This window comes from Eschrichtius robustus, chromosome 2 (assembly GCF_028021215.1).
Source record: "Eschrichtius robustus isolate mEscRob2 chromosome 2, mEscRob2.pri, whole genome shotgun sequence".
NCBI lineage: Eukaryota > Metazoa > Chordata > Mammalia > Artiodactyla > Eschrichtiidae > Eschrichtius > Eschrichtius robustus.
In genome coordinates, this window is record NC_090825.1 from 37,569,987 (window position 1) to 37,595,584 (window position 25,598).

Below are 25,598 nucleotides of genomic sequence, written 5' to 3' on the forward strand. Positions count from 1 at the left end.
AAAGAAAAGTCAATTCACAACCCCTGCAAAAGATATTAAAGATAAACTCACCCAAACATGATAAAATTAATAATTATGAGAGCTATTGTTTTCTTCTATAGAACATTTAAGGAAAAACAAACTGCAGAAAATGAAATAGTCGCATGTTTTCAAGAGAGTGTGCATTTCAGATCTGCTTCACAGACCACCACCACCCCCGAAACCAAAATGGAACTCCTGCTCATTAGAAGATGTAATCATACCGAAGATCCCATCATTTGAGCATTTCATCTGGACTTCCTGAATTTTCCCATGCATGCTAACAAAAAAGACTAAGCTTCAATTTCCTCTGTATTTACAAATATTTAACATACATATATGTGTATATAAATACATGACTTGAAGGATACAGAGACAGTACTTGTGTGCAACATGCTGTGTGGCTTCTGTGAACGTCAGCGGATAAGCCTCCTTATGGCGCAGATCTGCTCATTCCCACAGTTTTTACTTTATGTTGGCAGTAGATTACTCAGAGTTTCAGGGTTTGTCCAATGGGCTTTAAGCCCAGCACACACAGCCAATAACGAATTTGTTACCTAAACCCAACAGACTATACGAGATGGTCCAGATGTTCGTCTTAGCTCAAACATCTGATGCTTAAGACAGAGGAGGTTCTGCATTTTATCACACCTGTGTTACTTGTTACATTTATTTATTTCACATGGCAGGTTGGTTGAATTTTGATATAGGCCTATATACAGAGGTCACTAACTATGATATAATGATAATGAAATGGTAATACTGATTCATAAGCTAGTAAAAAGAAGTGGTTATGAATTGACAAGAGCGCCAAAAGAAAAGCACTTTATTCAGATTTTATTTTCCACGGCAAATAACATAGTTGTTAACTGGTTTCTACTGAATAAAATTTTGTAATATTATAAATACGATAGTGCTAGAGAGCATCTAATCCATTAGGTTGTCACACCATGCTCCCACCAACATTGACAGGGCCTTTGAAGGACTTGGGGAGATGGAAGCCTAGACTCCAGGGCTCCAACCTTACTTCAGCCAGATCAGTTAGACTTTATTTTTTTAAAAAATTCATTTATTTGACATATTCGTCCTCAGTTTTTCACTGAATACTAAGAATCCTAAGGCTAACTAATAATAGTCCAACTTCCTCATTTTACAGATAAGTAAAGAGAGTTCACAGAAAATAAGTTCTATTTATAAGATTAAATAGTGCAGAAAGGGAAAACTTGGATTAAAGCTCAGTTCTTCTAATTCTCTATCTAGTACTCTGCTTGGCATGATGTTGCCTTCTCAATGTCAAAACAGCAAAAATCCCTACTCTTGACCCAGGTGAGTGTGTTCAGGAGTGTGGGATTAACAGATACACATTACTATACATAAAATAGATCAACAACAGGGACCTACTACATAACACAGGGACACAGGGAACTATATTCCATATCTTGTAATAACCTATAATAGAAAAGAATCTGAGAAAAATATATATATACATGCATACGTATAACTGAATCACTTTGCTTTACACCTGAAACTAACACATTGTAAATCAACTATACATTAATTTTAAAAAATTGGTGGCCAGTCAGAATCAGCGTATTTTAGAAAGAAATGCAGTTTTGATGCCAGTTTAAGTATCAATTGGGAATTACACTAGCAAAGATATGCTTAAGTATACACATTAGGTTAATAATGTAATGCATATGCAAATTTTAGATATAAATAAATGGGATATGCTCAAGCCACATAGGAGAATCAGTTCCATTGTGTTGTAATCATTGACATGAGTAAATGTAAACTTCCTATTACATGATTACAAAGTATAAATTATGAAATGTTTTTACTTAACATATTTTCATTCATTTTTACAAACAAATGCTTTTGATTTATTTATTTATTCATTTATTTATTTATTTTAACATCTTTATTGGAGTATAATTGCTTTACAAATGCTTTTTAATTTGCTTAGTAATAATTTCTTTGAAGGTAGTGAGAAGACAGATTTTATTCTGGTTCCAAATAACCACAAATTCTTAATTTATTTTATTCATTTTATTATTTTCAAGAATATTTCCTAATGACCTACATTCACATTCATTGTATGCACATGACAAATCTGTCACACTATGCATTAACCCAGGACACAACTTTAAAATCTGAGAGTATCAAAGTGAATACAAACTTCCATGAAGAATGTAAGATTTGAGGGATGCCCTCAATGGAGAAGACAAATGACTTGAAGGCTGCTTTGGCTAGGTTGACATAAAATAAAATAAAAAAATATAATGCCAAGTGCATCAGTTATCTATTGTTGTGCAGGAAAATGTCCTCAAATTTACCAGCTTAAAGCAACAAACATTTGTTTTCTCATACAGTCTCTGAGAGTCAGGAATCAGGGAGTAGCTTAGTTGGGTACCTCTGGCTCAGAATCTCCCATGAGAGGGTCAGTCCAAAAATAAGCCAGGCATGCATCGTTCAAAGGAGTGCTGGAGGACCCACTTTCAGCTACTGATGTCTGTTGGCAGGACACTTTAGTGCCTTTCCACAAGGCATCTCACACATGGCAGGTGGCTCCCCATGCGCACCCCCCTGCCCCCCACCCCTCAGCAAGGGATGAGAGAGACAGAGAATAGAAGATGCACTTCTACCTTTTTTTTTTTTTTTGCCTGGGTAGCACAGACCAACCCTGGTACAATATGCGAAGTGTGAGTATCAGGAGGCAGGATCATCAGCAACTGGCTGCCACGACAGGTGAAAAATTAACATACTGACACATCCAATTTTGATCACCTGAAAGATGTGCCTGGCTGGGGTTAAACTGGAAGGAAGGATTAAAACAACCTAGATGCTCTGTACTGAATTGTGTCTCTCCACGCCCTCCACACACACCTTGCCCAAATTCTTATGTTGAAGCCCTAACCCCCAATGTGATGGTATTTAGAGATGGAGCCTTTGGGAGGCAATTTGTTTAGATGGGGTCATAAGGGTGAGGTCTCCATGATGGCATTAGTCATGACACCTTATGATAAGAGAGCGGAGAGTTTGCTCTCTCCTCCACGTGAGGATACAGTGAGAAAATGGTCATCTGCAAGCCTGGGAGAGAGCTTTCACCAGGAACCAAAATGACACACACCTTGATCTTGGACTTCCTAGCCCCCAGAACAGTGAGAAATAAATACGTGTTGTTTAAGCCGCCCAGTCTGTGGTATTTTTTTCTTTTTACAATGGCAGCCCCAGCTAAGACACTAAATAATCAACAAAGTCCTGATGTTGAGACAGAATGGCTAAGCCATAAAAGAGCTTTTGAGGCATGGAATTAGACAAACCCGACTTAAATCTCAGCTCTACCATTTACAGTAGAGATATTAAGGACTCAGAGCTCAAGCTTCTTTATTATAAAATTGAGATTAGCAATGCACACTTTAGAGTTGGTGAAGATTAAATGAGAAGAGGTGCGCGTCAGGGTTCCTAACATATAGTGAGCACAAATATTAAGTAATATGCCACATAAGATGAAGAATACTCTAATTATTTTGGTCCCCAATAGTGCCAAATATGTTTCTTATAGCCGTAGCTACAGAGAGAATATGCATTTAAATTATGTCTCTCTTCCTAGCAACCTCTGTAAAAATAATCATGCACAGCTATCAGATGCTTAATATGACAGCAATTGCACTGAAAGAATTTTGCAATTTTCTGCATACTGCTTAAGCTCCATGAATTGCTTTCTTTTGTCAAAAGAAAATTTGTGACTCTTCTGCAGAACTGGAAGATATATTTCAGTGAATGCTCTGTGTGCATTCTCACTTCATGATTATATTTTTAATAGAGCCCTATCTCCATTTAATAAATTGATTATTTTATGTTTTCAACTACCAGTAGTCAATTAAAATTTCACTGGAAGATCCCTAAGAAATAGTTTCCTTATGAGTTGAATTGCAGCTTTCTCTCTTTCAGAAAAGTGTTAGGTGATGGAGAGAGGAGAGAAAGACAAATAGCAGCCTGAATGTAACTTTTTTTTCTTAAACTGAAGTATATGACTCAAAGAAAATCTCTCTCTCTCTGACATAATTCCATATATGTTTCAGCTTCAGAGTGGCTATCATGCAAATCTGATAAAAAACTATATCATTATCAGAGAAATGGCACAGGCCAAATGATATTTTAGCCTTCAAATTAAATACACAGAGTGATTTAATACTTTCTAGTAAGTTTTTTCTTCTAGGAAAAGAAAAAAATGAAGTATAACGATTAGCTAAAATGAGAAATACTGCAAATTAGTATGTTACTTTTTGTCTTTTTTAGAAGGAAATGAGTCAAATTCAAATTTCCCTTTTATTTAAACAGGGTTTCGTTTGACCTCCGTGAAGCTGTTACTCGGTACCACTACGTAAGAAGAGTGAAATAGAGCAAATGGCTCATAGAGACATGGAAGATGCTCTCCAGGGCTAAAAGAAGATGGCCAGTTAACCAACAGGATATTACTTTTACAATTGTAGCCTAATTTTTTTAAATGGATTCCTAATGACTTCATTCGATATAAATGGAAGTACACAGAGTACTTTAGCAGAGACTTCCTAGAAGTAGTGATATTAAAGGAGATTAAAGGGAGGTAGAAAGAAAAATCAAACATTAATGTTTGATGTCATTATACATATTGACAAAGCATCAGCTTCAATAGGCATACATGTTGAGAATCTTTCAAATAATGAAGACAGAAACAAATCAAAGAGCTCAAGCATCACTAAAGTTCCAAGACTGCCAGAAATCAAACATTTGTTTTGGTTTCTCTTCACTGAACATGATACTTGAGAAAATCAAGCTTACTCCCAATTATTCCTTGTATAGGAACAAGTTCAATTACAATGTAGAACTCCCAAGGCAGGATAATAGTACCTAGAATAGTGCCCGAAACAGAGCAGACAATTAATTAACATTCGTTGACTGACTGATATAACAAAAGAACAAGTCTACCCAAATTATTCCTCCTTAGAAAAACATGAGGTCGGCTTAGTATTTATATCTAAATTAAGTTCTTAGCTGCTCCCACCTTCATGACCAAAGAAACTCAGGCCCCCTCTTCCACCTGAAATGCTAAGGAATATGTCACATATGTTTCAGATCAGTCTGACCTACTTACGTAGGCCACTGTGCTTCCTTGCTCTCCCCAGGGGGAGGGCAGCAGCTGCCCCATGGCCGGACCTCACTAGTCAGGTCAAACTCCCTTGCTGCTGCAGGTTGCTCTGCCCTGCTGCCTGGAGCTTTCATTACACACAGCCGACCTCTGCACTGCTCTGGGCTCCACTGCTGTGGCCCAACCACTTGCTTGCTGTCACCTTACTTAGACATGTTCTCACACTCCTGCCCCTTAGTGCCTGGTGCTGTGACTTGTTCTGTGAAATAGGAAAATAGGACTCCCTTCTCTGCATTCTGCAGTGGGAGGGGTTTTCACAGCGTAGGCCATTCGGTCTCGTTCAGTTCTCCATTTTACAGAGAACGAAAGCCCAAATCTTCCAGCGGTTTACAAGACCCTTGGTGATTTGGCTGGTCCCTGGGTATCTTTCCAACATCATTTTTGTACTCCTCTCTCACGCCACTCCAGCCACACCAGTCAGCTGTCCCTTCATCCTGGACTACGTGCCTTTAAATAGCTCTCCTTGACCCAGGTCACTGTATTGTGCTCCCTTTTGAGGTTTCTTAATAGGATTTGTGCTGCCTGGGATTATCTTTTATAGCTCTTTATCTTGTTTATTTTCTACATTCCTGGGAAAAAATAGACAACAATTAGGGCAAGATTTTGTTTGATTATCAGTCTATTTTCCCACTTGATCAGTGGGTACAAGAATAGTCAGTCAATAAATAAATAAACAGGTAAGCAGGTAGATAAGTAGACAGGTAGATAGACAGACAGATAGATAGATGATAGATAAATGCTACTAATGCATCCTAATCTCATGCAAATAAGTGGATGCAAATTGATCCTGTGGTGTGGAGGGAGGAGGTCTTATACTTAATTACTGTACGATACTCTTCCAAATCTTATTCAGTACAGCCTGGACACTACAAACTTAAAACTGAAAAACACCTCTAGTGATAAATTTAAGATGCTGGATATGTTTTCGATTTTATCACTAACAGCAGGCTGAGTCACTAATGTGGACAAATTCCCATTCTCCTATGTTCCCCAGGTCCCTTTTACATTAATTGATTTTTTTTCCCTTTTGTAAATGGAGGAAAAAGGAGGAGTTCTGTTAGGGCCTGAGTCTGAAAGGACCAATGCATGCAGAGGCAAAGCGTGTAATCCTGGTCTCTACCATATGAACTAAATGATTAATTTCAGAAGTTGGAAACTGATGGCCTACTGGACCTAAATCAAGCTTGCTGGCATTTTTCATTTTGGCATACATTATTTTTAAAAAATAATAATGATGTAAAATGATACATAAGTATATATAATTAAATAATATAATATATATTTTGTATATATACTTGTGTATGTATATATATTTTTTGTGCTTATAGGCACACCTCAGAGATATTGCGGGTTTGGTTCCCAACCACTGAAATAAATCCAGTATCACAATAAAGTAAGTCACAGGGAGTTTTTTGTTTCCCAGTGCATATTAAAGTTATGTTTATACTACACTGTAGTCTATTAAGTATGTAGTAGCATTATGTCTAAAAAATGTACATACCTTAATTAAGAAATACTTTATTGCTAAAAAATGTTAACCGTCATCCAAGCCTTCAGTGAGTTGTAATCCTTTTGCGATAACAAAAATCACTGATCAAGATCACCATAACAAATACAATAATAATTTTTAAACATTTGAAATATTGCAAGAATTATCAAAATGTGACACAGGGACACAAAATGAACAAATGCTGTTGGAAAAATGGCACTGATAGACATGCTCAATGCAGGGGGTTGCCACAAACCTTCAATTTGTAAAAAACACAATAAATATCTGCAAAATTAAATAAATTGAAGCGAAATAAAACAAGGTATGCTGTGTGTGTATGTGTATCTGTGTACGTCTCTGTGTGTCCATGTGTGTATTAGTTGCTATATCTAAAAAATTATGGCATTTCCCATAAAAATCTGAATATCCAGCTTTCCTTGATAGTTCTGGGCAACACTGGGTATAAACTTCCATGTGATAATTATCAGATGAAACTGAGGAGCAGGTGTGTCCCTCAGACAGGATAAGCTTTGCCTAGCTCACCAGAGGCAAGACGTTGCTTTTGTTTTACACTGGCTCTAATTCATGCATCTATATTACAGTATTGGCTCACTAGGCATTTAAGTTTGTTATCCATTTTGAAGTCAATTTGGTTAGATCAGATAGTGTTTGGGTAAAACCTTTTGATTGAACTGACTGCATTTTCTTTTTTAGTTATTTTTATTTATTTTTCAAATGCTAGTTTAATTTGATAGCCTCAAGTTTTCATGTGATTATTAAAGAATTTTCTATGTGCAGTCAAATTTACATATTAAATTATATATTTAGAAAACAAAAATTTCTGGTTATTTTTGCTGACTTAGTTGACTCTTATAGTAACACGCAATTTTTGGTTTCAAAAGTTGGTGAAATATTTTTCATTCCTGTCATGTTAAATGTAATATTCTAAAATATATTACGTAACTATTTGATAAGCAAGATTTTTTTGTATTATGTTGTATATGCAACTGTAGTATGTCCCATGAAGTATAGCTTGGGACATTATGCTAGACTGGGCTGAACTTGCATTAATCCCATAGTCAAGAATTATTTTTTAGAATAAACTTCAGATACTTTCCCCATTTCTCCTGCCGCTGAACTCTCCTGCATCAAATTATTGGGAAATAAGTGAAAAAATGAGCCATATAAAGGCTGTGATTAGTTGTGTTCTATTAATACTGATGAAATTGGTTACAGGTGTTTGGTTGATTGCTTGTTTATTTCATGTCCCTTCTCCCAACTTTGCTCTGGATTCTCTAAAGAAATGTAATTTCACAAATGAAAGATTCATAGAGAGAGGATGAATTAACTTATGATCTAGTATCTCTTTTATCTCTAAATAAAGAGATAAGCATTTTAAGCCACTGTAAGTTCAACTTTCCATAACTTGGCTGCAATGAAAATAAACAAACAGATGCATCACAATTATATTAAGAATGGCATTATTTTTGGAGAAGTCAAATGTGAAATATGCAGCTTCTGACTTTCTTCCGGCAACCGAAACAATAAGTAATCTTTTGCTCTGATCACGCTCCAAATGGAAACTGGCAAATGACTAATTATTCTAGGAGAATATTTTTGTTATAATTTTAAAGATTTTTCTTATTACAAGTAATAAAGAAAAATAGAACAAATGAGACAATATGTTAACGGTTTGTGGAAGCAGGGCCACATTACTTCTAAGTTTCTCAATCAAGGAATTCATCAGAGTGATCTGTCAAAATGAGTGATATAAATTTATGAACTAAACTCAGCTACAGAGTAAGTGATGTACTACAAAGAAAGACACATTGCAAACAAGGAGGCTTTGTTTCCTGTTTACATAATTGAAAAGATTAAGTGTAAAAATAATGCAATCTCTTTTGTTCAATTTGGCATAATTCCATTCTCTCCGCTGCACTCTCCCTAGGTTTTTACAATATGTAAGTGCGCTTTAATGCTTTCTTAATGCCTATATACTCTGTTAAATAATAAAGTGAGCTATTTGAGAAAAATGGTTATTGAAAATCAAAGTTAATTATTAATGTGTCAAAATGTCCTTAATTTGTCTTACATACAAATGGATTAATTAATGGGTCAAAATTAGTTTTAAAAGCATAATTTCAGGAATAAAAGATAACCAGTGAGGATTTATATTTCACAGGAATAAAGACGAGGATGTAGAGAATGGACTTGAGGATACGGGGAGGGGAATGGGTAAGCTGGGATGAAGTGAGAGAGTGGCATGGACATATATACACTACCAAATGTAAAACAGATAGCTAGTGGGAAGCAGCCGCATAGCACAGGGAGATCAGCTCGGTGCTTTGTGACCACCTAGAGGGGTGGGATAGGGAGGGTGAGAGGGAGATGCAAGAGGGAGGAGATGTGGGGACATATGTATATGTATAGCTGATTCACTTTGTTATACAGCAGAAACTTACACACCATTCTAAAGCAACCATACTCCAATAAGGATATTAGGAAAAAAAGAAAGAGATAATTAATTGGGTATCTTCTGATCAGAAAGTAATTGCTGGGGCTTCTCTGGTGGCACAGTGGTTAAGAATCCACCTGCCAATGGAGGGGACACGGGTTCGAGCCCTGGTCTGGGAAGATCCCACATGCCGTGGAGCAACTAAGCCCGTGCTCCACAACTACTGAACCTGCGCTCCAGAGCCTGCGAGCCACAACTACTGAGCCCGTGTGCCACAACTACTGAAGCCCGCGGGCCTAGAGCCCGTGCTCCACAACAAGACAAGCCACCGCAATGAGAAGCCTGCGCACTGCAATGAAGAGTAGCCCCCGCTCGCGGCGACTAGAGAAAGCCCAAGTGCAGGAACAAAGACCCAATGCAGCCAAATAAATAAATAAATATTTCCTTTTTTTAAAGAAAATAATTTCCTGTAGAATTATCAGATCTTAGAATTTGATACCCAAAATTAATTCTTTTTCTTTTAAAAGTATTGACAGTTAGGATTTTTTAATTTATTTAACATGGACGGTATCTCAATTATTGACATATATTGAAATTATAGTCACCAAAATCCTATGTATTTTTCATATCCTTTACTGAGCCATGTCTGATTCCTGTACTCGTCTTTTTCCTTTTTTTTTTTTTTTTTTTATTCTTATTATAAGACCTTATGTTTGGCTGCATTAAAAAAAAAAATCCATTCTATTAGATTCAGTTCATTTTCCTATATAACAAGATCTTCTTAAATACGAATCTATAACATGGTATATTAGCCATCTCTTTTTTGTTCTGTGTTGGCTGCATCTTTGGTGGCTTCAACCAAATTATTGTTGATATGCTGAAAACACCTCAGATCACATTAATATGTTGAAAAGATGTCATATCTTGCAAGCATCCACTAAACATCTTCTATATTGACATCAGTCTATTAATCTGCATTTTAGTGTGTGAGAGCAGAAAACATGCACTCAGCCAGCTATTAACCCATCCAATTCTATTTTTCTTAGTCCAAATATTTCATAATAAGATGTCATGAAAAACCTTGCAGAAAGCCTTCTATAAACTGCATGTACCAGTCTAATGTTCATCTCAAAAAGGAAATAGTGGACTTGTATATGTCCTTAGCAAGGTTTTCAACAAGTCTTTTTTTTTCATATCTTATATATAAAAGAAGAAAAATGAGAAAAAGGCTGCTCTGTTATGACTTGCTTTCATTAAATAAACACAACCTTTTCTCAGTGCTCACAAACAATTTATTTTATAATTTAGTGCAGAGTCTTGTTTGGAATTAACATCAAACATATCAGACTGTAATTAGCAGCATCTTTCTTCATTCTCTTTTTGTCAATTCATGCATTATTTACATATACCATGGACAATCAGTGCTTTGCCCATTTTCATGGTTTATGAAAGAACCTATGCAATCAGTCCACCATTTCTTCTCCAAGATATCACCATTTTAAGGTGCAATTCACATGGGCCAGGTGTCCAGCCCATTTGGAGTACCAAAGTATTGACTTGGAGTTCAATTTCCCTAGAGTTTATTTCTGTCTACTCAGTTTAAAGTATTGATATTTCACTTCACAAAAGACATTATTAAACAAAATTGAAAGTATTCCACATTCTGTCATTTATTATCATTTATTATCATTCCATGAATCCCAAGTGAAGGGGGTATCCATTTCCTGGTCTTTGCTCCAACTTTTATTAATGTCATTAATGTTTCTCTCATTCTAAATGTTATTTACAGCTATCATTATGGGTTCAGACCATTTTCTCTAGTATTTCCGTAGGTGGTAGGAAAATAAAAGCAAGGGTTTACTTTCAGATTCTGTTCTTTTCTTTCTTTGTTTATGCCCAGGCTTATGCATTACAAACTTTTTCTTTCCATGCCATTTAATATTTCTAGGTATATGGCATATCTGCTTCTACTTCAAGCTCTCAAATCATTATTTTTTTTAATGGGAGGGTTATGCACAAATTTATAGACTAGAAAAATCAACTCTAGTTCACACACAACTACAACTATTAATAACTTATGTGTATTGAGCTGGGAAATGTAACAAGAACTGTTCTATATATTTGGCACATATAAGTTCCTTCATTTACTCCAAACTCTGTGAAGTAAATATAATCAACATCCTCACATTACAGATGAGAAAACCAAGGCATAAATAAGCTAAGTCTCTTATCCAAGGTCACACGCTGGTAAGTATGAGAGAACCAGTAGATGACTCTAACCAATCTATTTCCAGAGCTTGACCATGCTCAGCCAGTCTACAATAATACCATTTCTCATATTTAGCTCAAGATTATTTGCATGCTTCCTTTCTGATTCTTATCACTTATCACTAACCAACAAATTCTTCAATTTTGTTTGAAATAGACGCTCATCACTGCTGCTTGCTTTAGGAAATAATTTTGTCCACTAGGCAAGAATCTGTCAATATTCTGCTTTAAGGAGAGTAAGTGTGCAGTCTCCATCACCGATACCCATTCCCAGTGCTATGATGTGCCACAAACCCTCCCCCATTTAACTAGCTTAGAACCTTCTGTATGTCCTTTAAATAATACCTCTTTATTAATGTTTTCTCTATACCTCTTTATTTCAATCTTCTCTAACATACTAGATTTCCAGTAAATGGGCACGTACTTGACACATGGTCTGCTCCAATTAGGTCAAATTCTTACTAAAGAAACCCATATTTCAATCACGTATCTTAGCCCACTAAATTTGATGAGTTACCATAGAATTTGTGTCATTATGCCCTTATCTACACATTAGAATATTGGAAATCCAAGGCCATGTGTTTTACTTATGGCCATCCTTCAAGCTATTTCTTTTAGAAGGGTCTGGTAAGCTCTATATTAAGAAAGCAATGAAAAGGAAGGGAATTTCTATTTTACTGAATCATCTGGATGTATGATTTCTTCATTCAAAGTTTTCAACAATTCATGCATTAATAGAAAATAGGGGCGAGTGCAAGTAAGGAGACTCCTGTCCTAGATGTAGTTCTGTCACCAACTTTCTGTATGAACTTTGCCAGATCTTTTGAATGTCTCCTTTAGTCATAATATATTCATAACATTGGTTATTGTATGTAAAAGTATCTTTAAATGGTAAAGAAGCATTGTTAAGCTATGCCATTGTAATTAATCAGCTCTTCATTCATAACTGAATATAGACAATTTGCTGAGCGTGGTTGTGAATGAATGTCACAAAACCGATAGATGCATAAAGAATCAAATAATAATAATACCTGATTGCATATACTAATTTTTTTTTTTTGGCCATGCAGCACGTGGAATCTTAGTTACCCGACCAGGGATCAAACCCATGCCCCCTGCGGTGGAAGTGGGGAGTCCTAACAACCGGACCACCAGGGAATTCTCGCATATACTAAATATTAGATACCTGGTAGAAGTTATAACTCTGTACTGTAATAGGTTATTATAAAAAAAAGTTGGTAGAAATATACCCATGAACATATTGTTACTTACCAGATGAGAAATAAAAGATCTTAATGAGACTACAGCTCAGCAAAAGAAACCAGCTATCTTAAACAATAGCTGGTGATGATAAAGATATGTTTTCTTTCCTTTGGAAGAAACAGAGCTGGCTTCAAAGACATCTAGTGAAAATGGCCAATGACCTCAACGGTGGAAACAAAGCCTAAAGGAGAAAAGGCTATCTATCTTTATTGTATTAACTATTTGGTTCCTATCTTCTACTTCTGTCTTTTAGTTCTTATTCTTACGTAAAATAATGGGTTTATCTTCCCCTTTCTCTTTCAAATTTTGTGGTCATTTAATTCTTATAGAACACTAAATTTGTTCACACAATGCATTATGATACAAATTAAATGATAGGGAAATACATTAGGAAACATTAGAACATGTCCTTCTCATAAATTTTCAGATATAAATGGTGTCCAGACCTATCGTTTATAAGGTTTCCGTGTTTATATATTTCATTGTATAAAAATTAATACATGGAATCTTTTTCATCGTTTTCTAAAGAGCTATTTTTTAAAAAGTTCTGATCTTCTGGTAAAATAATAATGAAAACTTATAGACAAATTATAACATCAAGGAGTGAAATGGAAAGTTACCCGCAGGAGAACGACTTGTATAATTGTTATAGAATAATACAAACTTTAATTTGATTTACTGATTACATGCCTATGCCAAATTTCTGTTTTTTTTCTTCTTCCTTAAGAATTGATAACCTAGTTGAGAGCAGAATTACAAAAGTGCGAGACAGAATGTAATCATTTAATGGAGCATTAATGCTTTAGTTTTAGTTTGGGAGTAGTGGAGAGCTAGTAATGGGTACTGCCTGAAATGGTATTTTTCCCAATCATGTTATAATGTTATGTAACTAAATATTTTTTTAAAATGTGAATCAATAGCTGACCTTAGAACAAACCAATACATTTTTTAAAAAATCACCTAAAGGACGAAAACATAGTTTACTCCTAACTGAAATGGTCAAACTGAATAATGTCCTCATTTTAATATAATTGAAATTAAAGAATTTTTTTTTTTTTTTTTTAATACTGGAAGGCCTTTCCAAACGTGCAGGAATCATGATCTTAGATTACCACATTGACCACAAAGGCAAAGGCTAGCTCAAAATGCTCTGTGTATGTAAATCAATTGCTTTGGTGGATATTATAAATAGATATTACAATTAATATTTATTTCTATCATTAGAATACATTTAGAGAAAAATTTTGTTGGCTTTATGATATGCCCTGGAAGATGCTATTGGAGTATAGAGACTATATGGGGGTTCACTGCTATATATCTTTTTATAAAAATTACAAAGATGTGGTGGTGGTGAATTCTCAATTTTCCTATGTGATTTTTTCATCGCTATCAAGCTTATACAATTAGAATAAATGGCTACAGTCCACAGATGAATGTGCTCACAACTCTGGGCATGGAGTATGAGTCAGCAGGTTGTACAGCAGAATCAGGTGCTAATTAACTCTTGCTTAGGTAGAGCTATGTTTCTGAGGCACCTGGCTGGTAATACTAGAAGAGTATTTAAATGTTGGTCACACTGTACCCATCTCTATGTTCTCAAAGCATAAAGAAGACCAGCCAATGATTCTAGTACATATTCTTAATATCTTATTTGATAAATTGCCTATGCTCTTTGGCGTATTGTAAATATATATATAAAATAACTGAAATAAAATAAAGGTTCACAAGCCAAATTCAATTTTTCAGAGGGATTACTCATTTCCAGAATATATTGCATCTTTAAAAACAACAAACTACTTCTCAGAAATAATGGAGTATATAATGGGACTATGAAAATGTTTATGCTAAGATTCAGAAAATGTTCCCACTGTTGTTTTCTTATATCCCTCACTTATCACATGGCTTTCTTCATGTCATGTGATACCTAAGTAAATGAGAAACTCAGAATAAATGGGAAGTTAAAATTTCTTTTCTTTGCCAGATTCTTTCAGTTTTATGAAAGTAGTAAAACGAGAAACCTTAAAAACGAACATACACGTACAAAACGCAATGAGTTTTTCAAATATTTTCATATACATTCCGAGTTCTTCCACTGGTACAATCAACTTATAGTTGTTTTCTGTAAACATGAATTGACAATTTATAATGGATGAAGGTCTTTGGGGCGCATGAAGTAAAATGCTATGGTAGGTTCAGCATTAATTCAAGGGAAAAAGTTGATTTCATCATCAGTTCTCATACTGTCTGCTTCTGGCTTTATGTAAATCTAATAACAATTTTCTGGGTCAGACTATTCATTTGCAAAATGGGAATGAATGTGTTTTCCTTTTATTTATAATAGACGTGATAATGTGTTACATGTACCATTATATTACATCTGTGAAAGTCTCCACAATATTCATATATATTATATATATAATCTATATATATAATCTATATATGGAGATGGAGAACAAAGTCTAGTAAATTAATCTTCCTGGAGAAAATATTGAACTGTAAGATATTTTGTTTCTTTTCCAATTTTAGTAGGTGTCACTTGTTAGATAAAGTAATGCCATGAATGGAGCTTGGTCTAGCCATTGGTTGCTTAAAATTTAAAAGCTAGTCTATATAAGAAAACTAATTTTAGAACTTATGGATTGGTCTTGTTATCACTGAAGCATCTTAACTATAGTCACAGCTAATATATAATTTAAGTAATATCCTTTATCCTTCTCTATTACGGAACTATAATTCATGTTAGAGGTTTTCTGAAATGTACATTTCATTTGAAAACAAAATGTCAGATTATGAATTATTTCCATATGTTGATTCCCCTGAAAGAAGACATGTCTGACAAGGAAGAAGACACCATGTGAATTGTTTCACTTTTGTGAAGAGGTTGCGTTTCTATCTAATAGAGAAGAGTCACCAGGCTGGCTTTCCTAATAGGCAGAAACAGGACAGCAAAGGAGAATCACAGCACTCAGCAGTCTGCTGACCTACTTTGTTATTATAACTCATCGGAGCTATGAATGCACTTTTTTCCTCAGTAAAGCTACATAGTGACTTGTCAGCAAATTAATTACATTTTGCTAGGGCTTTAAAACATTCTGTTAAGGCAACACATTCTACTTAGAAAAAAAAAAAAACAGTAATATAATACTATAATTTGTAATGTTTAGAATTCAAATCTGAAATACATTGCTAGACCTCAAGAGAGGAGAAATATATTTTTAATTAAGAGATATCTAGTTTCATGTCTTTTAATTATATTATCTCACTTGTATTATTTCAATCAGTAATTATCTAATTAGTTTATGGGCTTTGTAAAACAAAAAGTGAATCTATTTTAATTTTGTCTTTATGCATTTGCTAGAATATCAATAGATAATAATATAGTCATCCTAAGTTTCAGTATTCTACTTGTATATGGGGACTTGCATATGAATAATATGTATTCCTTTTTTTTTTCTTCCAAATCATTCACTTAAAACCAATAAACAGCTCTTTTTACTCTAGCCCCCCAGCACACGTTTATTTTGACTATTACAGTTTTTGAGCTAAAAGTGACTGAAGAGTCTCAATCCCCACTCTTTGTCGAACGTTCCTGATCGAAAACCAGTTGCCAGTAATGGAAATACAAGTCTCTGTATTTTGTGTCTCCACACCCCTTAGTTTATACCCACTATAGTCTTTAATCTCAATCCACACAAGGCTATCACTAGCACACTGTCACGTGAGTTAAAAAAAAAAAAAAAAAAAAGCACTCTCTGGGTGGCTAAATTAGGGAGGGAAAAATTGGAAGAATGGCCACATTTTCAAGTGTACCTGTCTTGGCAAGCAGAAAGAGGGCAGTATTTCCTTAGCACTTGTCTCCTTGCTCTTTGGGCAGTGCATACATTACAGAGGCCACAATTCAAATTTATATTAATGACTTTTGTACATAATTTTCTGTGCATTTAGAGTACAAAATCGAATTATCTAATCTCTGTATAGTTTTCAGCACCTAGGAAGAAGTACTGTGAATGAAAGCTCGTTAGAATGTAAGCACTATGACGGCAGGGACTTTGTGTCATTCTCTACTGCTTGTTCAGCGTCTGCAACAATGCCTGGCACAAAGCAGGTACTCAATAAGATTGCTTAAATGAAAGAGTAAATAATATACCCTCATTTCATAGCTGAAGTACAGTAAAGTTAATCGATTTGCCTAAAATCACAGAGGTTGCAGTGGTAGATGCAATTCTGGAATGTGTCTCTATAAATTCAATTCTGCCAGTTTTTTTCCCTCTCTATTCTGCTGTCTAGGAGAGTCAGGATAAGCTACATTATGTTGTGGTTTACACATTAAAAGACATGCCTCTGGAGAGGAAAAAGATAACTGGAGGACTGCATAGCAGCTCTTCACTGCTTAGACTTACAAGTAAAACACGATACTGTCACTCAGAGCCCACTGACCGTCACTATCACAGGGCCCCATCCAACTGGAAGGGAGCTAGAAAATGTGCATAGTGTGTGGCCTCTTGGTTATTAGTAAGTGTCCCTGACACATTGTCTCAAATGAAAATAAAATTGCACAGTAATCTAGATTTTTCAACCAAATCTCTTATTTTCTCCACATAGATTTTATTAATTAGACTCTTCCAGACATTTTATGTCTTTTTTTTCCTCTGATAGTCTAAGTTAGTATTGTTCATACATCTTAACATTTTGCTGAAAAATATTGTTATTTATATAGAAATGAAAGGCACTAGAAGCTCATTGATTTGGATTTCATGAATTTTGAGTACGTTATATTGCCCACAAGTTGGTCAAGTGATTACATATCTTTGAAGAAATAATTTGATGTATAAATTATTATAACACAAATTATCCAAGGAACAACATTTGAAATGCATAATAGAATAACTCCTTTACACAAAATTTTCAAATGCTGCTGTTAATAATTACCCATTCTGTTATAAATAATTAATATTTATTTAGTAATATGTGCAAGATTGGTACAGGACATGTGGGGTACGCAGATACTTATAAGGCACATTGCTTGCCTTCTAGAATGGCATCTCTCAAGATGAAATAGTGCAGAGATTCCCTCAAATAACAAGAAAATAAAACATTATAAGGAATGATCTTTGAGTTGGCTTAAATCATTTTGAGGATGATATTAATCAAATAAACACAACTATAAAACTAGATATAAGTTTCTTATCCTTATAGTTCTTGTAAAGTTGAAAAAGACATAAATTTACAAACAAAATATTAACAAAAATAAATTAATAAACACATCTCAATTTAAGTTTATTGTGATGGATGATGTTTTGTTTTGTTTGCTGAAACCAAATAGTTGTATACAAGGTAAATATAGTGCTGATTATTATAGAACTCGTTTTTCTAGGGTATGTAGTTTAACACACAAATTATGTACTATGTAATGAATGACTTAGTTTTCAAACCTATTTCTCCATTTTGCCTATGGTGAAAAATTTGTACAACGTCTAATATCATGTCATTAAGCCTTCATTTGGTACAAATGGATCATGTATTTATTAAGCCTATATGCCAGAATTATTTTATATAGCACCTCATGGCACAATGCACTTCAACCACAAAGGTAAATCCAGATGCTGTATTTAGGTTGATACTAAATTCATAATATGCTTACATTGAAACATTTCGAACTATTGCCAACATGTATCCATATATTTACCAGATTGCTGGGAGAAACCCTGTAGACTCCCTGACAGTAAACCTGGAGATTTCAGTTAGAGAAGCATTGCTCTAGGAATGTATTATTTAGCTGCAAATCCTTCTTTATTCTGTAAAGTCATTCCCTAAATTATGTCAAGATTAATATGCAAGTTCAGATGCATTGTATTTTTTATTTTCTTAGTTAGATTCTCAAATGAGTATTTTATAATATTTTATAATTTAAACCAAAAACCCATTGCCTCTGATCCCTTTAATTATCAACTGTTACAATTTTAGTGTGTGTGATAGACCTAAAACATAGTCACAAAATATCATGGGAATGACAAGATTTTCAAAATTAATCTTATTAAACATTTATTATCTGGCAAATCCAAGATTTTCATTCAGACAGAAATCTATAATTCAAACATTTCTTGAATGAAACAAAAGCAAATATTACAAATGCAGAGCAAGATTAATTCCTATTCAGGTTGCATTTTCCAAGTCAGTATCTCTTACCTCATTGGTTCAAGTAGCCCACCATGGTTAGTGATTGACTTTTTTTATATTAATTTTTGTTGAAGTATAGCTGCTTTACAATGTTGTGTTAGCGTCTACTGCACAGCAAAATGAATCAGTCATATACAAATGGAGTGACTGACTTTTTAAAAAACAGCATTTAAGCAATTATTTTAGTGGAATTTATAAGGACTGGAAAGGAATTAGCTAAGAAGAATTGAACTTACTTCTATGGAATAAAATGCAGATTAGAAATAGTTAATATAACAATAAATATATTGAACAAATTACCAGTTAGTGATATAGTATAGTTATGGCAATGCCTCTGAATTTCTCATCATAGGGCATATATGGATAACTAGCTAGTAATGTATAAATATAGATAAGGATATAAATACAAATGTAAACATCATTAAGGAGGATTTAAATATATAGAGAGATAGGGTATAGATATATATGCAAATGTGTTTAAGAAAGATTTGAAATATATATATATATGAAAATAAGAATATAGATATAAATGCAAAAATGGTTAAGGAGGATTCAAAATAGTATTTAAAAATATAAATCATTTAAGAGCATGATATGGAAAAGAAGGAAGGCATAAGGAATTTGCTGCACACTCTACCTAATCATTATCTTAAATCATTTAGTACCAATGTCAAATGTTAAAGCACAATTGTCAAGCTCATACCCCAAAATGACTAGCATCAGTCATGTCCTGCATCCACCCTGATCTGGCTTCCCAATTTTGGCCTTCCCAATATGATTTTGTTTTTCTACATCTATGTCTCATATCAGTCTTGCCACTTTTTAGTGTCAGAGCTCAAATGCTGATTTTCAAGTGACTTTTTACTATAATTGGTGTGCTGTGACTACAAGTTTCTTTTTTTTGTAACTACTTTTTTAAACTGTTTTCTATAATCTGTGCAACATAAGGTATTCTAATGTACTTTAGGACAGAAATTATAGTCAGATAGATATGCATTCTAATCTTGATTCTACAGTCTACTACATGTGTGACACTGAACAATTAGTTTAACCTCTAAAAATCTCAGTTTTCTGAACTGCAAAATGGAGGAGAATAGTGCATACCTCATTTTTCTGCTGTGAGGACCAAATAAGATAGCCTTTCTCAAAGCACTGGGGTTTGTATACGGTAAGCATGATATGTAAATACAGAGTGCTTTTTTTCTTATATTGGATTTTCATTTCTCCTTTATAACCCTCTTTGTATGTAAATACACTTTTCTCTGTTTTGTTGTGCTGGATGGAAGTTTTTTGAGAACTCAATAACTTTAGGATAGAAAATAATATCTTCAAGGTCAAAAGATACTGTTGAGATTCTCTATTGATTAAAAATTGCCTTTTTTATGGTTATTCTCTCCTTCATATCACTAATATTCACAATATAGAAGAATTTCTGGTCCTTATAGTTGAATGTAAGACTTAACTCTTTCCTACGCTCCACGTTAGAGTTAGACGTGGAAATAATATTAAATAAATGTGAAAGAAAATAGGAGCCAATTTCCTAAGTAAAACTGCAGCCAAAAAGAAAAAAACCCAAGAAGCAAATTGCAAATTCAGGAAAGGTATTTTCAACATCAGAATATATCAAAGGTTTGACTATGTTAGATTAAAAACAAACACAGACACAACTGGGCACATACAGAGGCATTTAAAGAAAAACGAGCAAGACGTTAAAATTTTTCTTCATTAAATGTGTTTACCACTACACGTATTAACCAGTATATTTCCTAATATTATAATTATACAATTATATGCCATTTATGAATACCTAATAACAACTCCTTTACTCTTTCAATAATGACAATTGCTATTTTTTAAAGGATGCATAGGGAAAATGTTAAATAATAATTATTTGCAAACTTAAATATTAGTTGCTGCCAATGATGAATCATCTTTTGGCCGTGGTGTTAGTGTTTTTTATAACTATTGACTCAGTCAGCAGTGAGTTTATAAGACCCGTTGTTTTTTCCTCGTCCCCAAATATCTTGGTACTGTCTTTATGTTTGCTTCTTCAGTGATAAGAAAAGTGACAGATCTATAATCAATGAGACTACACAGATCTGGAAAGTGAGTTGATCAAAGTCCTTGGTTTGTGTTTTAGATACAGAAAGTTCCATATAGAACATTTCTCAAACTTTTGATGATAAGTGACTAGGTTACAACAAATTACTGTGTTTGGCACTGTTGTAGGCAGTGGAGATAAAGTATAGAACAAAATCCAGACAAATTCTTTGACTGAATGGCACTTATGATCCGGTGTGGGGAACACAGAAAAATATAAATAACAAATAAGTGTGTGTGTGTGCATGCCCATGTGCGTGTGTGTTGCTAAATTCTTTTAAGATAAAATATAAACCAATTGGGTAATATATTAGGGTGGTTAGGGAAGGCTTCTGTGAGGCAGTGACATTTAAGCAGATATGAATGAAATGAAGGAGAGATCCAGGTGAATACTGGGCCTCAAAGAAAGGAGTGAAAGGAATAAAGAATGGAGGAAAGAAAGGAGGGAAGGAGGAAGGAAGGGAGAAAAATACGTAGGCAAGAAGAGACAAAAGAGAGAAAAAAAGACATTCTTCTCAACATGTGCTATAAACCCCTCTTGCCTTCAAACACAAAGCCTGAGCTTCATTGGTTAGGAGACAAAAATGTATATTCTTAAGATGTCTATGTTATTTTTACAATAACAACCTATGAAATTAATAATAGAGCAGTCTGGAAAAGAAGAGGGTGTTCAATTTATGCCAAAGTTAAAATTCTGTGAAAGTCTCATAAAATTTACCACCTATAAAATGTGAAACATAAGAGAAGGCTATTCTGATGTGCAGTTAACTTAGATAATGTTTTATTAAATATAAGGTAATTAAAGTGTAATGCAAGAAGAAAATATGAGAACTTAAAGAGAGAAGAAATATCTGTGAATATATATATTAAAAATATTCACAATTGTTTCAATTCCTTTGTGAGTGTTGCACTACGTATATCAAAACGTATGCTCCTTAAAGCAATTATACTCTAATAAAGATGTTAAAAAAGAAAAAAGTTAAAAACAAAAAGTATGCTCTTAAAATTAAATGTGAATATAAGTACACCTAACTATGGAAATCAAATTTCTATTTCACAGACATTTTTATATTTACATGTCTTTCATGGTAAAGTTTAAAGGCTATCTTTCCCATGATGTTTTCACTAGAAGGAAGTACTATCTGAAATATCATTGCATGTCGTACGTATCTCATCTGCATTTACACTGATGCAACGTGTCTGCCTGTTTACAACGCCTAGAATTGCATGTCTTGAACACAGTAAATGCTAAAATCGTGTTGAAAGAAAGAAGTTATTCTGAGCAGCAGGCATTTTGAAAGGAATGTTGTCCAATACTATGACTCCATGTGTGTGTGTTTGTATGTGTACCTTTGAAATAAAACGTGTCTCAATATACACAGAGTGAGATATCTAAACATAGAGGCTGTAACATATACACCCCCCCCCCCCCCCCGGAACATTTCATGTAAATGAACTTTAGTTGTAGAAACAGAAACATCTGATTTTATATCCATAGAAGCAAAATTAAGTTTTCTTTCACCATTTATGGAGGCTAATTAGATCATTCTAACATAAATATTTAGAACTTTTTGGCAAAACGTAGAAAACACAGTGTAAAAGAACACGAATTACTTACAACCATCTCATTCAGAGACACCCAGCAATCTGGTGGGAAGTCCTGCAGCAGTGGTACCAAGAACTGAAGACAGCCATCCCAGTGGCACAGGAGTAGCATCATGCCGATGAGGTTAAAAATTCTCACCACGGCGCTGGCGAGATCATATGTCATGTGGAAAATCTGTTGACCAAAATATAAGATCAATTCTTACCATCAAAGTTTCGAAAGTCAAGAATACTACCAATGTCAGTAGACATTGCCATTATATAGTGCAAGTATCAATTTAATAAAAACACGGAGAGAACTTTTACACATAGGAACAGAGGTTGCATGTCTTTATCCTGACTTTGAGGTCTGGCACTCTATGAGTATTACCACCAACTGTGGGTTCTCCGTGAGGAGCAGAGGTGACATGACTACGTTAAATCGATGCGTCATGTTTTAAAGAACATTGGTTTTGCCAGTAGTTTTCACTTGCTGTCCTTCCAAGCATTTTAGCGAAGGTGCTTTCAAAGAAGTTAGCAAATTTGACAAATGATGGGCACACGCTTCTCTGCTTCTCATTCCTTGTTAATAGATTTGTTGAAGAATCAAAAAAATAACCCAGGGACTGAAAACCATTAGCACAAGTAGTTCAATTGCAAAACATAAAGGAAGATTGACAATTAACTGCAGTTAACTTTATAGCTGTATGAGTTAGAGCTACTTCTTTTATTGTGCAGATTGAACGTGAATAGTGGCTTTTGAGATAAAAGTTCTCTGAATGGTTAGAAAACAACCGTGCAGCACTTTTTAAAAATTAAAATTGTTATTTCCATTGTATTATCTGTATGTTACAGGTTTCCCTTTTCTGTGAAACTTTATTTGTATTTCCACAAAATCCGTTATGATAGGTTAGATTATTTCAGAAAGCACAAAAAATTATGACAAATGGACATTCTCCATCAGAATTTTACAAGTGGAATCTTACATACAGCTTTATATCTATAACTTCTCATTCAGAACTTGAATCCTTTCTTTAGTAGCTCATGTGTTGTATCACTCTTCCATTGCTAATACAGTTTCTGCTTATATTTCACCTAGTCTAGAATACCAAAACCCACTTGGGAGCTGATCTATAATTGTTAAAGGGTTACTGAGTTAATAAAATTAATAAATATGCATACATACACAAAGAAACGACACCTTGAGATACTTAGGATCACATTTGGTATAATTCACCAAAAGAATGGTCTATTTTTGAAGTAATGAGGACACCAGGTATTGAGAAATTAACTGAGAAACAGGAAAAAACCCACAAATTTAATACTTTGATTTACAAGCTATATCTTGGTAAGGAAACTTCTATAATTCTTAAGAAATGCGTACTGAAGTGTGTAGAGGTAACATGACAGCACAGCTGGGTTTTGCTTTTATAAAATCAGCAAATCTATCTTTAATTAAATGTTTTTCACTTTGATATATTTCTATCAGCCATTAATTCTTTCTTTAAACAATCTTCCTTTTTGACACAGTAATTAGAGTGAGCAAAAAAAAAAAAAAATCCTTCTTTGTGGGAATGTACACACTGTTCTGAATTTTTTTTAAAGTAAGATTGGGAGCCTGGATTTTAAAGTCAGCAGATCACGTATTTTGATATCAGACAGCTATATGAGTAGCAATTTATTTTAAAGCATTAAGAATTTTATTTCCTTTAAAATATTTTTATTTTATTTTATTTTTTGTGACTTTCTTGTTTTTTATTTTTTTTAATTTGTATTGGAGTATAGTTGATTTACAATGTTGTATTAAGTTTCAGGTTACAACAAAGTCAATCAGTTATACATATTTTTAAATTTGGTTTTGTATTTGGCAAACCCACAGAAAAGTCCTTTTGATGTTATTTCCTCTGATATTTCTTGGCCACTGAATTTGAAAATAAAATAGTACCAAAATTTTTATCAATAACTTTTCATTAAAAGTAACACAGTAAAATACAATAAAAAAGTTTTTTACTACTAAAGTAGGGAAAGAAAATCACCATGGATTTCATTTTTTGTTTAGTAATAGAATTCTATATTTATATCTAAGCATTTCCTGACAAAATGGACATATTGAACAGTATGTCTTTTGGGTAAGTGTTACATAGTTGAGAAATAGGGTAAAACTGCAGAACATAAACTTCTGGATCAAACAAGAAACTAATCTCCTTTCAACCTTATTATCTGAAATAAACAATATCTGAAACTGTCTGCCAATTATCTGTAAACTATAAACATATGGGCAGCAACCGGCATTCAACTATAAGAGTTTAGAATGAAGTTTGGGATCTTACAGAGAACTAGGGCCCATTCTCAGTACAGCTGACTTTTATGGATTTTCTACTTTCTTTACCAGGAGTTCGATTCTTTTTGTAAGATCTTAAGTGATTATTTACTGAAATAAGATAACATATTCTAACAGTTATTCACCAGTTCCTTTAATAAAACCCTGTTATTTCTAAATTGTTTTCCAGAGAAACAGAACCACTATTTTCATAAAGGAAGTTAATGGGGTTATAAGGCCTTTCATAATATATTAGAAACACATTTTTTTTGCTTTGCTTCCATGTGATTACTGAACTCCTATTGTACAGGATAATCCCTAGAATTAAGCCTAACCTCTACCCCATTTCTATTCCTAACTTCACAATGTTAGTATACTATACTCATGCTAGATTTATATACTAACTCTACTGTATAGTGCTCACATAATTAATTTCATAAACGGTCTCCCTTTTTTGGCCTTTAACATTATGTGTTCAAAAGTGATCTCACTTTCTGGAGCTATTCCAAAATCTAACATTGGAAGAGGCACAGCAAGTTGGCTATTTTGACACTGGTTAATATCAAAAGCTAATTACAAAGAGTCAAATCCATGTAGCTCCATACTGATTTATCTACCTGACAAAAGGACATCATAGTGTATATAGTATTACTTTTGATGCATACATAAATGTGTGTAGTTGCTTGGGCCCGATTTGATTGTCTGTTGAGCTCTTATAATTAATACACCCTGGAAG

The 25,598-nt window shown here is 34.0% G+C and overlaps 1 protein-coding gene across 1 annotated transcript in view; it reads right to left on the reverse strand.

Moving 5' to 3' along the window:
• HCN1 (hyperpolarization activated cyclic nucleotide gated potassium channel 1) overlaps window positions 1–25,598 on the reverse strand; it is a 364,279-nt gene that overhangs the window by 138,561 nt on the left and 200,120 nt on the right. Inside the window, exon 3 of the mRNA XM_068532658.1 lies at window positions 22,577–22,738. Within this exon, the coding sequence (XP_068388759.1) occupies window positions 22,577–22,738 (162 nt within the window). The remainder of the gene's footprint in view (window positions 1–22,576; window positions 22,739–25,598) is intronic.